The sequence below is a fragment of the Mastigoproctus giganteus genome, chromosome 6 (genome assembly GCF_048544385.1).
Source record: "Mastigoproctus giganteus isolate SK-2022 chromosome 6, ASM4854438v1, whole genome shotgun sequence".
In the NCBI taxonomy this organism is placed as follows: Eukaryota; Metazoa; Arthropoda; class Arachnida; order Uropygi; family Thelyphonidae; genus Mastigoproctus; species Mastigoproctus giganteus.
The window spans coordinates 144025739-144043340 of record NC_143580.1 but is presented as its reverse complement, the minus strand read 5'-3'; the positions used below and the strand labels follow the sequence as shown (position 1 = coordinate 144043340).

The 17602-nt window shown below is 35.5% G+C and overlaps 1 protein-coding gene across 1 annotated transcript in view; it reads left to right on the top strand.

Annotated features, from left to right (window-relative positions):
* LOC150084631 (lysosomal-trafficking regulator-like) overlaps window positions 1–17602 on the top strand; it is a 686318-nt gene that overhangs the window by 515228 nt on the left and 153488 nt on the right. Inside the window, exon 23 of the mRNA XM_090376308.1 lies at window positions 1712–1851. Within this exon, the coding sequence (XP_090232434.1) occupies window positions 1712–1851 (140 nt within the window). The remainder of the gene's footprint in view (window positions 1–1711; window positions 1852–17602) is intronic.

Below are 17602 nucleotides of genomic sequence, written 5' to 3'. Positions count from 1 at the left end.
AAGATACCCGTTAAAAAACGGGTATCTTGTAAATTTTATTATACTTCCAAAAGGGGTACGTCTGGCAACCTGTATCATTGTATATGTGTCATTCTCTTTGAGGAAAGCTGAAACAAAATGAATTGCCACAGTTCATCCTCCTCTTCAGATTTTGAAGAAGATTTAGAAAATGCATGCCTTTTTCTTATAGCTGAGAAAACCAAAGAGTATGCAATGGATACACGACATCAACTGGAAGAGAACAGAAAAAGGCGAATTCCATCATTTACTGCAGAACTTAGAAGAAGATGAAAATCGTTTCACGATGTACTTACTGATGAATAAAGAAGAATTTAATTTCCTATATAATTCAATTAAGGATGACATTCGAAGGCAAAATATGCAATTTCGAAATTCAATCAGCGCCAAGGAAAAATTAGTTATATGTTAAAGGAAAGTTAAAATACTGCAAGTTTAATTTTGAATAAGGTCTTGTTCGGTCAAAATACGAAACAAAAAGTTTTAATAACAACAAAAAACTACTTCTCAACCCTAAAAATTGAACTTGTAACAAATTGTTATGACTTGTGCAAATTGAAATGAACGACTTGTTCGTCTTCTCAATTTGTAATTCTGTTGGTCTATTTTCCTCCTTTGGCCATTTTTGAGCATCCCTGTGACTGGACATTTGCAGTGAGTTTGCCGAGTAGCTGGTCGAAGTGGAGGGTGCTTTGGAATAGGCACAAGAGCAACCTCCTTGATGTTGTTATTTGTTTTCAGATTTTTTTACTTGTGCACTCAAAACAGATCATTTACTTCTAATTTAATTTTCTGTTATCATTTCCTTCATTTTCCTCTTGTCATGTGGTCACGCCTAATGAAATTTCTGTTCGAACCGAAAAATCTGACTTCCTGACAATGTCATTCGGCATTGAAGCCTGACGTGTTATCTTGTGAATACAGCCAATAAGAACAGTGCTCTCCAAGCAATAAAATAATGCTCCTCCACATTTGATGTTAGATATGTATACGAGTGAAGTCTGTGAAGTGATAATAGTGTTTCCACCCTAAATGTACAGGCCAGCATTAAAATCATGCATGCTCTGCTCCACCCAAAAAGGTTTGTTCATTCCAACATTCCCACCACTGGGAAGGTTACATTCATTCTTCTCTGGCTGAAGAATGTTATTTCCCATATACCAGTTTCTCTTGTGGTGTTAGGATGAATGCCCAGAAATATTGTGAAAATCTATAACAATTATGATAGACCATTAGGGATAAGTGCATAGGCATGTTAATAAATTGCATTGTCTTGTTTTATGACCATACAAAAACCTTACATCTAATATTATCCAAGCCAGTTGGACAGATATGTGGGAAATGCTAACATTCCCTCTATACAGATCTTACTTATTCTTCTGTATTTACCATATTTTTAGACTGATGAAAAGGCCATAAAAATTTATTTTTTTTTATTATTTTTTAATTTGATGAATCAAAAGAATTCTATGCAAAGGATATAACTCTTTTTGTTATCTGATGGAATAGATTTCTAAGCATTACGTGCTTTCATTTAAGTCAGTACATTGCAACACACACTGCTCAATCCAAAAGTCTGTTTATTTATATCCCTCAGATTTCATTAGATCCCTTAGATTTTTTATTTAATTAATTTATAAATTTTTCATTCAGTGTTATTATTTTTAGAAAGTTTATCTGAATCTTTTGATAGGTTTACTCAAGCTCCTTCGCATAATAATTAATGGAGAACCTAATAATATGTCAGAACAGATTTTGAGTATCATCCAGCCTGAAGTATTAATAGTTGTTGCACACCATCCTGCTGTTGAAGTGCGAGCTGCTGCTATAATGGTAAAGAGTTCAAATAACTTTTGTTTTGCAATTAGTGATTTATTCTGCCTTGTAAAGATCTGCATATTTCAATTAAATATATATACCTAACAGTTATTGGTATATGTTTGATTTTTTTTTAAACTTTGATATAATACAAAAAATCCTTGTATGATTTTCCTTAGCCACATATGGTATGTGTGGCTAAGGAAATTGGGTTTCAACATGGGACTCTGTGCCAGAAATTCCAATTTTTATACATTCATGTTTATGAAATAATCTGGAACAGCACAGTTGGTATGGCATGGAGAATCATTCTTTCGAAGCAAACAAACACTGGTCTGTACAAAGGAACTGCCACATCCTAAAGAGCATGAAATTGTCAAAAATATTAAGCGAAGAATTTCAGTTCATAGTTCCCCACACAAACACAAAGGTTCTAGGCATGATCGTTGTATCTCATAACTAATATATTGTGGTGTAGTACATCATAGTACCAATTGCAGTGTAATTGTAGTAAATAAATATTTCAGAGGTCCATGTAGGTTGGCATATTTTTGTATTCACTAAGCATTTAGAAAGTCAGTAGTATTCTTTAGAAATGGAATAGTGCAGTATGTACTTTGTAGCTTACCGTATTTCCCCATGTATGAGACACTCCCATGAATAAGATGCACCTTAATTTTGGGGCCCAAAATTTGAAAAAAAAATGTATTACATAAAGTTATTGAACTCAAGTTTTATTCATCATAAAATTCATTCAACTCATCACTGTCAAAACTCCCATCCATTAGCCTGTCCTCATCTGTGTCTGATGACGAATCACTGTCTTCATTTATTGCCTCATCCTCAGTTCCATCTATGGCATTTGAAATGCCACACTTCTTAAATGACTTGACAACGATCGCAATCTTGATATTATCCCAGTATCTTTTCACCCAGGTACAAACTTCTCCTATAGTTGGTTTCTTCACTCTTCCTGCTGGTGTCAAATTGTCCCCAGAAGACTTCATCCATTGGTTCCATTCGTCTCTCATGGCAGCTTTGAAGGGTTTGTTAATGCTGACATCAAGTGGTTGGAGCTGGGATGTCAAGCCTCCAGGTATGACGGCAAGTTTTGTTTTTTGCTCTGCAGCAATCTTTGTATTTTTTGTTATGTGTGACCTGAACTGATCAAGCACCAATAGGGCAGGTTTGCGTAAGAGCCCACCTGGTCTCCTGCTCCAAACTTTGTCAAACTAATCTTCATCTCATCCTGATCCATCCAACCCTTGTCATGAACGTGGACAATCACTCCTCGAGGAATGTCTTCTTTTGGCATTGTTTTGCATTTGAAAATCAGCATAGGAGACAGCTTGGTTCCGTCAGCACAACAAGCTAGAACAACTGTATAATGGCTCTTTTCATGTTCACTTGTCTTCACAGTTACAACTTTCTTATCAACAGTTCTGTTACTTGGGACATCAAATTGAAGGGGGACTTTGTCCATATTTGCAATCTGTCTCAACTCAAACTGATGTGTCTTCCGACATTGCATGACAAAACGATGAAATAGCTTTCAGGCATCTCATAGCTTTCAGGCATCTTTTGGGCAAGTCTGGTGCGTGTACCTATGCTTAGTCCATTCCATTTCATGAACCTGAAGCACCAATTGTGAATTAATAACCTTTGAAATTAGTAAATTCTTTTTCATCAGCAATTCATCTTGCCTCATGCTGGACCATCTTTGTGGACAGGAATTCCAATTGCTCTTTGCTCCTCAATCCATATCTTCAATTCCTTCTATAAATCAGGCTATTTTGCTGACTTGCCTCTAATGGCCTTCTTCTGCCGTGGCGTTTTCAGTAGGGTTTCTTCTTCCCGTAGCCAGTCTTAGACTGTTTTCTCAGTTGGAGGAGGACCAAACTTATGTTCAGCAGCACGATTTCCATTCACTTTTGCAAACTGGATCATTTTTAACTTGAATTCAGGACTGTACGAAAATCTTTTCTGAGCCATTTCTGGGCAGAACGTGGCAAAACGTAACCTAATATACCAGTAACAAGTGCGAAACAATGACCGCAAAGACAACAAGCGGGAAATGCAAGTAAAAAAAAAACTACAACCACTGTATAAGACGCACCCAGTTTTTAGATGCCAAATTTTTCGAAAAAAGGTGTGTCTTATACATGGGGAAATACGGTAATTTAAGAATAGCATTGAGTTATTATACTCTTATCCCTTAGTTCATGCAGTAATTTTAAATTAAATTTAGGCTAGAATCTTGCCTCAAACAAGAGAAAGTGGCAGGAATGCTTTGAACTCTGGAAGGAACCGTTGATGGCATTTCTTTTGTGAATCAGAGCTGCTTTTGTTGTGCTTTTTTTTTTTTTTTTTTCTCATTTTTGCTGAATTAACTGTATTAAACATGATGCAGCCAAAGGGGATATCTTTATAAGAGTCCAATATTCTGATGGGCTCTTATGAGAGCTTGGAAGAATAGGGTTGATATCTTCAAAGAAATTAAAAAGAGAGGGCCCCATCAATCATCAGCCAGGCAGCACAAAGTGGGAGACTAAGCTTGTGCTTCAAATGACAGTAGCCGACCGGGCTAGCCGAGTGGGTCAAGTACCTGCCCGGCAACCCAAAGGTCGCGGGTTCGATTCCCGCCTCGGGCTTGGATCAAAGTACTGCAAAAACCTTGGGAGGTGCAATATGGCCACAGAAGCCGATGCGCCAACAACTGCCAAATCAAAAAAAAAAAAAAAAAAAAAAAATCAAATGACAGAACAAATCCTCTTTGGCAGAAATCTTAGTTCCTGTAGGAAGTAGCTAATGTTAGTGACTCTGTTGTCAGGGAAATGGGAAATTTATTTTGTAAATAGGTTAGGTGAAATAGGATTAGGGTATGACTGCTAGGGACAAAAGTTCATGGAATTGTGGAACATCTATCATCTTTTATGCCATAATAGGTGATATTATTGTATACTTTGGTACTAATGATATTAAGAGCAGAAAATCTGAGGATTTACTTAAGTGCAGAGGATTATTGAGATAAGTTGTAAGTTAGAATTAAATCTGCAGTTCTGCTGAGAAATAACAAGGAGTTCATAGTGAAAGCCTTGTAAATCAATTCCATTAGGAGAGACGTTGCAAAGCTTATGGGTAGAAATTTTCTTTTTCTTGTTGTCTAACATGTTAATAAATTTCTGTTTATACTCCGGCACGACAACCAAGTCAGTAGAGTTTACAATAAATCATCAATACAAATATTCATCATATTTAGTAGTCATGGGCTTGAACCCCGGTCCACTCAAGGAACGTGTGCTGTGCACTCTCGCTCCTGACCACTGGGTTACATCATGTTCTTATATAAAGCATTATTCTAGCAAATTGAAAAGTTTTCTGATACCAACCAAGCAGCTAGTCCAAAAATTGAACACTACCCGGAAAATTAAAATCTCCAAGGTAAGATGTTTAGATTTAGTGGCCTGTGCTATTTATCTATATATTGATTAATTTTATCACTATTCATTGGATCATTACTGTATGTGCATTTGGTCCAAGATGTACTGTATTCTGTTTTCCAAATGCATGTGTCAAATCAAATTGATCCATGATTATACTGAAACCTGTGTCTTCAAGTTTTTGTACTTCAGAATCTGTGTTGTTCTTCTTCTTAAAAAAGAGCAATCTCCCCATCCTGTTGTCTATTCTTTCTAAACACATATTGTAATTGCTGCATTTAGATTCTGCATTCCCTGTCAGAGTGACGATATGTTATCAATATGATATTTTTGTAATATTACCAGTGATGACTTTAGCATTAGTAGAGGCATATGATGCAAGAAAGCAAGCTTATGCAGCATCAGCCAAAAAAAAAAAAAAAAACACTCTCATTTCACCCCTCCATTCGTTCCAAATACCTATCCAGCTCAGCCTTAAATTTATTTAGGCTATCAGCTTCCACAACGAAGGATGGAAGTCTGTATCACCAACCAACTATCCGCTGGCTTAAAGGCAAACTTCTGCACATCTGTCCACCAAATGTCTTTCCTCAATTTGAATTTATGCCCTCTCAGGTGATTATTCTGAGCAAGAGGAAGAATCCCTTCAGCATTGAGCATGCTCAAACCGTTCAAGGCTTTATTCACCTCAATCAGATCACCTTGTAGGTGCCTAGTCACCAGACACTGTAATTTACAAAATTTAAGCCTTTCTTCGTAAGAGCAACCCTTTGTTCCATTCACTAATCTTGTTGCCCTTCTCTGTACTTGTTCCAACAACTCTACACCCTTCTTAAAATGAGGCCTTGAAAGTAAGTACTCATGGTGTGGCCTGACCATTGCCTTATACAAAGGGATAATCACCTCCTTATCCCTGCTAGAAAAATTCCTGTATATCATTGACAAGACACTATGAGCTACTCTTGCAGACCGTGTGCACTGCTCAGAAAACTTCATATCTGTCTGCACCATTACCCCCAGGTCCTTTTTATTCTCTACCACTGTCAGTGTAGTACCACAGAGTTGACACGTCACTCTGGGGTTACTGCTTCCGATATGTAGTACTTTACATTTGTCAATGGTAAACTTCATTTGCCACCCCTCAGCCCGTCTGCTCAACTTTTCTAGATCCTGTTTCCACAGCATACTGTCATTAGTGTCCTTAACAATTCTGCCAACCTTTGTATCGTCCACTTGGACATTAAGCTTGATATACCATCATCAATATCATTTATAAATACAGAAAACAACAATGAACCCAACACTGTGAACCCGGAGGGACTCCACTAATAACATTAGTCCACCATGAGCATTGTCCATTGCATTACCACCCTCTGTCTTCTCCCACTCAACCATCCCTTTATCCATAGCAGCAATTTGCCTCCAATGCCACACTGCTTCAATTTCTTCAGCAGTCTTCCATTGCAACAGTATCAAAAGCTTTTCTAAGATCCAAATATATGATATCAGAGTTATTCCCTGCATCCAGTTCCTTTGTGATCACATCATAGTATCCAATCAAATTGGTCAGGCAAGACTTTTCCTTATGCTGTGTTTTGATTTCAATTAAATTTCAGTACAAAATTATAACCCTAAACTTGTATCCCAATTCAGTTGTAACACTATATATATCTATATATATTTTTTCTATTATCTTTGAGTTTCTATAACTTCAGTATCAAGTTATGTATTAATTAATTATGTTACATTTGTAAAATCTAAGTCGGTATATGTATTTAGTTTAAAAGTACAATTTAATTGACAATTAAGTTTAACAAGGTTAATAAATTTTACTGATTAATTGATAATATTATATACTAAGCTAATGCTATCTAGTTCAGAATATAATGTTGTATCGTATAACAATGATGGCAAGTTACGAATGGTTAGTCTATGGACACATAAATATTAATTAACTTCCAAAATCTCCCCGTCTCAATTCAGAATAAACCAAGGATCTTGACTAGGTCTATAAGCTATTTATAGAAAATAATTTAATATAACAATTGGTCAATAAAGCGGTTAAAACACATAGATTGGATACCCTTACCGATACTAAGTAATAAACTACAAAATCTCTAACTAAGTTAAAATTTAAACTGAGTATCGTAACTAGGAATATAAAGTTACTCTAGAAAATAAGTTAATATGCCAATTTAAGTTAATAAAACAAAAAAACTTCTCTATTTTCCTGAGCAGTAAAAACTTTGCCTACATAAGGCTACTCTCGTTCCCACCAATTAAAAAGAGTACAGTAAGATCCCAAATACAGTGAACTTTTCAGAGGTGTATGAATGATTTCATTGCATAAAAATTTCATTCTAATAAATATCACTCAAATTTATTTTGAAAGAACCATTAATTAAAGAAACATATTCTACTGCATTTTTTGTAAAATATAAATGATAGTTTCTCATACTTTACTTAAATATGAACTTTATAGAGTAAATCCTTGCTAATCTGCTTACAGTTAAGATGTTGGATAATCTGGATCGAAATATGAAAATTTCTGTTCACAGTTGAGTACTTTGAAAAACACACAGGATTTAGGAAGGCAGATGAGTAACTCTGATTGCGTGCTGATTGACTGCACAGAGAGAGAGATGGAACATACATTGCATTGTTTTGTGTGTTGTTCAGTTTCATTGTTGACTCTGAGACAGACATATGTACATATGTAAACATATTTTATATAATTATGGGTTCTAAAGAATTAAATTTGAATAAAAAGAAAACATGTTACTTTAACTATCATTAACAAGCTCCATGTGATAGAACAACTTGAAAATGGTGTTCCTGGAAAAAAAAATTACTGAAGAATTTGGTATTGGCCAACAGGTTGTGTCAGGTATTAAAAAACAAAAAGAATCTATAAAGTCATATGCTTTAAAATTCAATGTGGGGAATGATAAAAGCAGTGTATCAAATAGACAGACAGACATTAAAAAGCCAAAAGAAGTGTTGTTGGAAGAAGCTGTATTTAAGTGGTATTCACAGCAATGATCAAGTGGTGTAGGTGTGCAATGCCACCTGATAAATGTAAAAAGACAAATGACAATACATTCATCCCTCTATCAGTGGATAAATGTATTCTTTTTATAGTTTTTAAATAAAGGCCCTACAGTGATAATTTTTTTATTTATTTTCATTAGCACTACCTATATCATTAAATTTTACATTTATTTGTGTTCTTAGTTTTTTGGCCTTTTAGTGCTATGTTTTGCTTCACTAATCCGGATTATTGCTTAATCGGGATGACCCCCCCAAATAATCCAGATTAGCGAGGATTTACTGTAATTATAAATTAATTGATAAAAATGTACTAGAGAATTAAGAATATTTATTGTGAGAGTAAGAAAGTATATTTTATTTAGAAGTATTCTACTGTATAAACTTTTCTTCAGTCTCCAAGAGGATGATGCCTGTACCCCTTGAAATGCTTCTTGTACCCCCTAGGGGTATACATACTGCAGATTGGAAACAAATCCCTGATCTACATTATCTCAAAGTCTGTGCATAATTCAGAAATATGCTACAGTCAGTAGAACTTACTCTCATATGTTAATACTTCAATTTTTATTTTAATGTTGTATGAGAAAAATTAGATTGCACCAAGTGGAATTAGATTACTAATTCTAAAACTTTTTTTGTTGAAGAAGTGAACCACTTACCGGAATTTCTAGTGCAAGAGTATGGTTTCCTTTACTCCCCTCTAGAATAAATAACTAAATAATAAAAAAAAATAAATAAAATTGCTAACATGCAGAATCATTATCACATATCATCCCTGGTGTTTTTTGTTGAATTGTGCTGGTGAGTGCTACCATTTTGTACAGTAAGCTAAGGAGGATTTGAGCATTACCATTTAGAAATATTTACAGCATACTAAAATAGAGGATATAGTTAGGGAAAGACTATAATTATGTCATTAATCTTCATAGAATAACGGATGTCATGTCTTTCTTTGGCCACATCTTTTAAAATCTCCCCCCCCCCAAGTTGAGTTATCGCATGGTCATATTTACTAAATACACCACAGTGGAATTGTTAATTTTCATGTGAGGTTTGTCTTTCATTAAAAACCGACATATTCTATATATAAGCTGTTCTATATATAAGTAAAATTTTAAAATAATTCATTGTACCAAATTTTTCTTTAAAGGAAACATTCAAACATTATGGGGCTCACCATCTGGTGAGTATGGGCTGGCACTGCAGGGTCCTGAGCTGGATATCGTCATTCTTCTCTTTCTTGGTGATTCCCTTCTACTTCAGACTCTTGTTTTCTCTCTCTCTCTCTCTCTCCCTCCCTCTCTCTCTCTCTCTCTCTCTCTCTCAGGGTAACTATTTTTTTTTTTTTGACTGGTGCAACAGAAGCCTCAGGCTTCCTTGCACCATATGGCTAATAATAAATAAATAAATATAACACGAATAATAAAGGAAGTCAGATGAGATCTGGAAATATTTTCATTATATTGAAATATTTGTTAAATTGTATTGGCTGTAATGTACATGAACTTTATTTGGAACGTTACAATTATTGGCTGTAATGTTAATGTACATGAACTTTATTTGGAACGTTACAGTTATTGGCTGTAATGTTAATGTACACGAACTTTATCTCTTGTGCTTCTATCATTATTTTATAATACAAGTAAATGTGTGCCTATATGTGGTCTTAGTGGTTCTTGCACAGTCCATCCAATTGGTAGTTCCTTTAGCACTCATAGCAGTCCTGTAATGCATTCCTTGTTCTCCAAGTGCATGATTTAATAGAACCAATGCAAGAATTGTTTCATTTTTATTTATGGCTGCCATTAAATTATTACCTGTAAAAACCAAGAACCATCTGAATCTGCTTTGGTATCATTTGTTAATGTTCATTCATCCCTTCTATTTGAGAGTATCTTGTCTGCAATTGATGAGATACATTCATTTCATCTATTGTTTCAATTGTTAACAGTCTCCAACAAGTGCAGGCCGTATTTAAAAAAAAATCTACCCAGTGTGTCTTGCACAGTTTTTCATGGGCTGAAAAATTACAAGCTCTGTAGGTTCAAATCCTTGCTTGTGTCCTTTTCTGATTATAATCTAATATCTGTTAAAAAAGCTTTGGTTTATCTGTGCTTATATATTAATACTTCAATGTATCTTATATATGTATGTATGTTATCAATGTATGTTATATATGTATGTATGTTATCAATGTATATTATATATGTATCTACATATATAACAGTGTCACCTTTTGTGCTCATATAAGATGATGAACACAAAATGGCACCCTTAGTTGTTTTCCACTTATCCTTATTGCATAATATATTTCCTGTTTTCCTGATAATAGAATCACTGAGAATAACCATCACCTGTGTGACCTTAGCCTACTGCTCATTGTGTTCCTGCTGTTCAACCATATGCACGAAAGTAGGCTCTAATGTTGGGTTGGGCAGTTGAGGAATTGATTTTCCCTAATTTAATTCTTTTGATATTAATAACCCTTTCATTTAATAAGAAAATGCTTTTGGTAATTGAAACAAAAAAGTTAAATAAAAAAAATGGATTTTGGTCTTTCCCTCACCATACTCAAGGACTAATTTACACCTTAGGGTAACTAAATAAAACTGTGGGTCTGAGTATACCCTCGGTTTTATGTACTTTATTTAGCACATACAGTGAAAAACTTTATAGTTATAGTTAATGAAATATAGAAGTATAAATGGGTTGAAGAAATGAGTCAGGGCTTTACATATGCATAATAGCACTCTTCATATTGCAATAATCAGTCTCTGTATAATTGAAAATTTTACTACATTTTAAAATTTTCAATTATACATTGCAGTGTAAAGCTGAAAAGAATGATTTGTACAAATTAAAAATAAGAATATGTGGTTAAGGTTCAAATGGGAAGATGTGGATTACAGTACAGTGTTGCCAGTGCACTGTCTTGATAGAAAGAGCCCCAGGTATAAAGGTACTTTAATAAGATTGGGGAAGAAGTTTAGATCCAAAATTTTGTTAAATTATACAGGAGAAGAGGGTTATATTACCTGGAAGAAAAGGGGTATTACATTAAAATATGATTTGAAATACACAAATGAAAATAAAAATAAGGTGAGATATGTCTAACATGAGAGATAAAATGGCACCCTTTATTCCACAGAGATCATCTTTCACTTCATTACGGATTTCATTACAAAAATATAAATTTTTGGCTGAAAATGTAGAAAATATCAACAGCTACTATTATGCCAATTTTTTTCTTGAGCTGACTGGGGGTTGAGCACTTTCAGTAATCTAGGACAGAGATTATGAGGAAGATTTGAATGTATAACGAGAGAGAAGAGAAAAATTAAAGCATAAAATGAGCATACCATACATCTAACCACAACATATTTTACTAGTCAGTATATCCAAAACTAAATTTAATTCTTCCATAATAAAGTCCTGCTTCTCTCCATCTCCATAACCTTCATAATTTCTATTTTTCCTCCCTATATCAATCTGTATCTCACTATCCAACGTCGCATGATCTTTTGAAGAAGTTCACTCTCTCTATGGAGGACATCCAGTCAGTTCCTTCTCCACCTTTCTACTACTGCACAATACACTTTTACCATCTTTATCTTTTAGGCGCCTCAGTAGCCAGGTGGGAAGGAGCAGCAGTGCGTAGCACACACTTCTTGATTAGGCCGGGGTTCGAGCCCGTCACCACCAAATACGGAGGATGCGGAAAGGTCAGAGAATGACCACCGCATATCCCAGAGCAATATGGCCTTAGTTGCTAATGCTCCTAAAAAACAAAACAAACAAACAAACCATCTTTATCTTATTGAAAATCATCTTATAAGGTAGATTCCAAACATCTTTCTTCATCTTATTACTAATCAAATGTTGCCATGACCCCCTTTTCTTCTTCTGTATCATATCCATATATTCTCTCCTTAGCTGCACATATTGCCTTTTCAAAATCTCAATTTCCTCCATCAATCTTAATCTCTTTGCCCTTTGGTACGCCTTCCTGGTACATGTAATCCTCCTCCTTGCCTAAGTCAATCTGATTCTAGCAAGGCACTACTCTCTTATAAATCTGGCACCTCCTCATAGAATTGTTGCCGGCTTTAATTAAAATATCACTAATGATCCTGAGCCTTTCTTCTTTGCCAGGTAGCTATCCAATTTGTCTATTTAAATTTAGTAAATTATCAGTTTCTACTTTCATTTTACATTCATACAATCTTCCATTGACCATAACTGAATTGCACAATGCGCTCATACGAGTGAGGCGCCTCCGTAGCCAGTTGGGCAGGAGCAGCAGTGCGTAGCACACGCTTTTTGATTATACCGGGGTTCAAGCCCGTGACCACCAAATACGGAGGATGCGGAAAGGTCAGGAAATGACCACCGCATATCCCTGGAGCAATATGGCCTTAGTTGCTAATGCTCCTAAAAACCAAAAAAACAACAACAACAATCATACGAGTGAAGAACATTGCATTGGGTCCTGATGGAATTTATTGCACAGTAATTTTTTTATTGCAAAATTTAAGTGAAAGATCGTTAAGTGTTCTCTTACAACTCTATAATAGAATTTTCTTAGAGGAATATTACCCCACTAGCTGGTGCCATTCTTATGTGCTATCCTTCCCAAAACCAGGAAAAGACCACAGATCCTGCAAACTATTGGCTTATCTCCTTAACCAATTGCTTGGGAAAAACATTGGAAAAAATAGTTAATGCCTGACTAACATGGTTCCTGTAGACTCAAAACATTCCGAGTCCAAGACAGTATGGTTTTCGAAGAAGTAGATCGATGCTTAATCTCATTATCAAAGCAGAAGGAAATATTCAGGACGCTTTTCTAAGAAATGAGCACTCTGTGATTATATGCATTGAAATTGAAAAAGCCTTTGATACAACTTGGCGATATGGAATTCTTCAGGACTTACATAAATATGGTCTTCGGGGTCATCTCCCAAAATTTATTCACTTCCTTGCTATCAGATCCTTTCAAGTCCAATTCCATTCTTCACTTTCAGGAACATACGTACAAGAAGAGGAAGTTCCCCAGTGCTGAGTGCCACACTTTTTACCATCACGATTGATTCTATAACCAAGTGTATACCTGACACAGTTGATGCATACCTGTATGCTGATGATCTTGCCATCTCATGTCTTTTTAAAAATATGCAACTTATTGAGAGACAACAAGGTACCATTAATAGAATAATCTCTTCGGCCAAAAAAAAATGGTTAGAGATTTTCTAAATCGAAAACAACTGCAGTACACTTCTGTTGTAAATGTACATTACATCCTGATCCAGACCTTTAGTTAGACTCTCATTGTATTACATTTCAGCTCAGTATTCGATTTCTTGGTATAATACTTTATAAAAAAAACTAAACTTCCTTGAACATATAAAATATATTCGCACCAGCTGTCTTAAGAAAGTAAACATTCTCAGAGTAATCTCCTCTATGTCATGGGGTGCAGATCGTTACATGTTGCTACATATATACTGCTCATTAATTAGATCCTGCTTAGACTATGCATCTTTTGCATACCCTTCGCCAGGCCAAGTGTACTGAAATGGTTCGATCCCATACATCATAGTGCACTGTGAGTTGCACTGAGATCCTTTCGCACATCTCCCATTTTAAGTCTGTATATGGAAGCCCATGAACTGGCACTACACCTCCGACGACATATTCTTCTCCTAAATTATGCCGTTAATATCAGCAGCCTTCCACATCACCAATGGGAAAACCTCTATCAAACTAAACAGCATCTCAAGAAACCATCTGGCATTAAGCTTCAGACTTAAATACAAGCTGGGGCCTCAACATGAATAACATACTGCAGGATACTAGCATGGAAACCCAACCAGGGCAAATACCCACGATACATATTGACAAATACTATCAGAAATGGGGAAAGAATAATCTTCCAGATATTAACACCAGACAGTTACATCTGGCCCACTCCACTCAGTGTAGAAGTTATGTACAGCTGGATCCAAGACTGCCAGTAAAGTTGGTACAGCTGTAGTCCTGCCGGATGCTATCATCACCAATCAGCTCCCCTCAGAATATAGTAATTATGTTGCTGAGTTATATGGTATCCTATTAGTCCTGGAGAAAATAAGAAGCCTCATATACTCAATCCATCATATATACCGATTCATTAAGTGCTGTGAATTGTATACAACGTAAATGCTCCAGCAATCATTCTCTGGTACAGCAAATCTGGGCCCAGTTAATGGAAATTCATACACGTGGTCACCGCATAATTTTTTGTTAGATTCCTGGACACTCTGGAATCCCAGGAAATGAACAGGCAGATTTAGCTGCCAAAAATGCTTCAATCTAATTTCACTCAATTTCAGGACACTTTATGTTGACTATAAATGTATTATACAGCAGACCTCTAAAGAACAGTTGAAACATATAGGGGAAAAAGAAACAAATGATAAACTTTTTGAAATAAAGAGAGAATCCAAGCAGTGGCAGTCCAGTCAGAGAGGAAATAGAAAAGAAGAAACTGTGCTAGCGCAACTGCGCATTGGACACACACACACACACACACACACACACACACACACACACACACACACACACACACACACACACACACACACACACACACACCTATTAAGAAAGGAAAATGCCCCATAATTCAGTAACTGTTCATTCCTGCTCACTCACTGTAAAGCATATCGTCATAGAATGCCACTATATCTAAGTATAGTGGCATTCTATGCCACTATACTTAGATATAGTGGCATTAAAGCAAAAATTGCAATCAATTAACACTACAGAGTGTTCTAGGAGATTGATGACACTTTTGTTTTCCTAATATTCATAAATATCACCTTGTATGAACTTTTATCAGAATCAAAACCAACAAGAAAGGTATACTAGGCAGAAATCAGCGCATTATAGCCACAGTTGCTGATGCACCAACAAACCCAACAACAAGATTAGACATGATTTGAAGATCATGTTTAACTACCCTGGTTAGCTATACTCTTGTTGCCAGATTCAACCTTGGCATTAGTTCACACAAAGTTTGCCTTGCATGGTGACCATGTATCCAGATGGCACTGGACTCTAACCATCACAATATCCTGTGTCAGAAGGCACACATTGTGCAGGGATGGTTTTGAGGATCATGCCCAAGCATTTTGTGGGATGCAGTAGAACACTGTTCGCTAGTCCATGCCAATGGATTGCTCCATTACCGAACTTCTGAATGTTCTTCTGCCCATCTGTTCCAGGATACCTAAGGTCACCTCTGGTCTCATGGAGTCAATGTCATGCTGAGCTTCCTGGCACATAATAACCTTTTGGTGTTTTTGCACCATGAAAAACCAAAAATCATCATCATCATTGCCTTGCTGATTGCAAGTGGTTATGACAGTGAAAGGTGAGCTAACATGCTGTTACCTAGATGGTCAAAATGTTTTGGCTCAGGAGTGTATTTTGATGCATTTAGTCATGAGTTATACATAGGAAATAATTTCAAAATTATTTATTTGGATTTTTAGCATCGAATTTTACTCATTCCTCATGAGCGCTTACTGTATAAGCTGGAAAGTGTTGGTATCGCCAGAAAGGTCCTAAGAGGAACAACAGGGTGGCTACAAGACAGGAGGCATAGGATTGTGATGTTGTGATAAATGGATATTCTTCAGATTGGTAATGTCAGAAGTAAGATTACCAAGGATTGGTTCTAGGACCAGTTCTTTTATGATTTTCATAAATGAAATTGATGAGGAGATAGAAGCCATGATGCCAAAATTTGCATATTTAAGGATTGGGGGGGAGGGGGGAGAGAGAGAGAGAGAGAGAGAGAGAGAGAGAGAGAGAGAGAGAGAGAGAGAGAGAGAGAGAGAGAGAGAGAGAAAGAGATATTCATTAATGGTCAGTGCCAAGCAATTCCTTCAAGAAATTCAAAAATATTTATTTAAAATTCAAAATTTTAAATAAATTTATAAAAAGGAACTTGTTACATAACTTAATCAAGGAAGGTAATTTGGTCATTTTGGGAAAATATGATTATGGTTAGAAAAGTGGCAGTTGTTTTTTAATGCAGCAAAATATAAGTTTTGGGGAACAGCAAACCCAAAATTAAATTATATACTTGGTGAGGCTAAATTAAAACATCTGGGATTTATGGTATGGGTTGATGTGAAATGTTCTCCATGTAATGTAGACTGGCATCCAAGAATGCCCCTGGTATCCTATTAATGATATATGGAACAATAGGCTGTAGAGATAGGGTGGTTATACTCCCACTGTATAAGGAAACTACAGTAAGACCCCCATATTTGCGGTGGATACGTTTCAAGACCTACCGTGGATGGCTGAAACCGCAGATATAAGCAAGCACCTGCTGACCCCATATATAATGTGATTTTCTTGTACATACATACGTATAATAAAGTTTAATTGATAAATTAAACACACTGTAAGACATTGCCAACATTAAATATGGTAATAATAAAGTACAGTAGACTCTTGATTTACTGGTCTTTTTAAAGACTCAAAATAAAAGAGAATCAACCAGAAATCATAAAATTCAAGTAATAACTAGAATAGGTATAAACATTTTTATTTTGCAAGTTGTAAATAAGCGACAAAAACCAGAATTATAAGTCACCATTTGGAGATTAGTGTACCCAGTATCTTGCAACCCCGCTGTCTTCACACCTACTGCTCAAAAAAAAAAAAAAAAAAAAAAAAAAAAAAAAACAAATATTTAGTTTGATTTAGTGCATCATGTTGATTGTTGTGTTGCATCACACTGCAAAAGGACAAATTTTGTTTCGTTATTTATGTCAGGCATGTCGGAATTTTTTTTTTTTTATAATTATTTTATTTATTTATTTTTTTAGAATCTTGAAAATGATGGGTAAACTCAAGAGTTGTGCTTTCAAATTAAACAAAAACTAGAAATTATTCAAAAGTTTGAAAACAGTAAATCCATTAAATCTCTAAAGAACCATTATAATGTTTGCGACCAAACCATACCCGACATCGTAAAAAATAAAGGGAAGCTATTTGATTTAAAATCGACATCGTAAAAAATAAAAAGAAGCATCGTATTGGGTGCAAGTAATACGTGTTAAGTTTTTTCATTTTTTTTCTGTGGTGGTTAACGAATCAGTGGATATGGGGGCACAACTGTATATTCCTACACAGGAGTAGGAATACTATGTCCAAGTATGGAGACCTGATTTAAAAAAAAAAAGTCATTGGCTTATTGAAAGAGTTGCAAGATGTGCAGC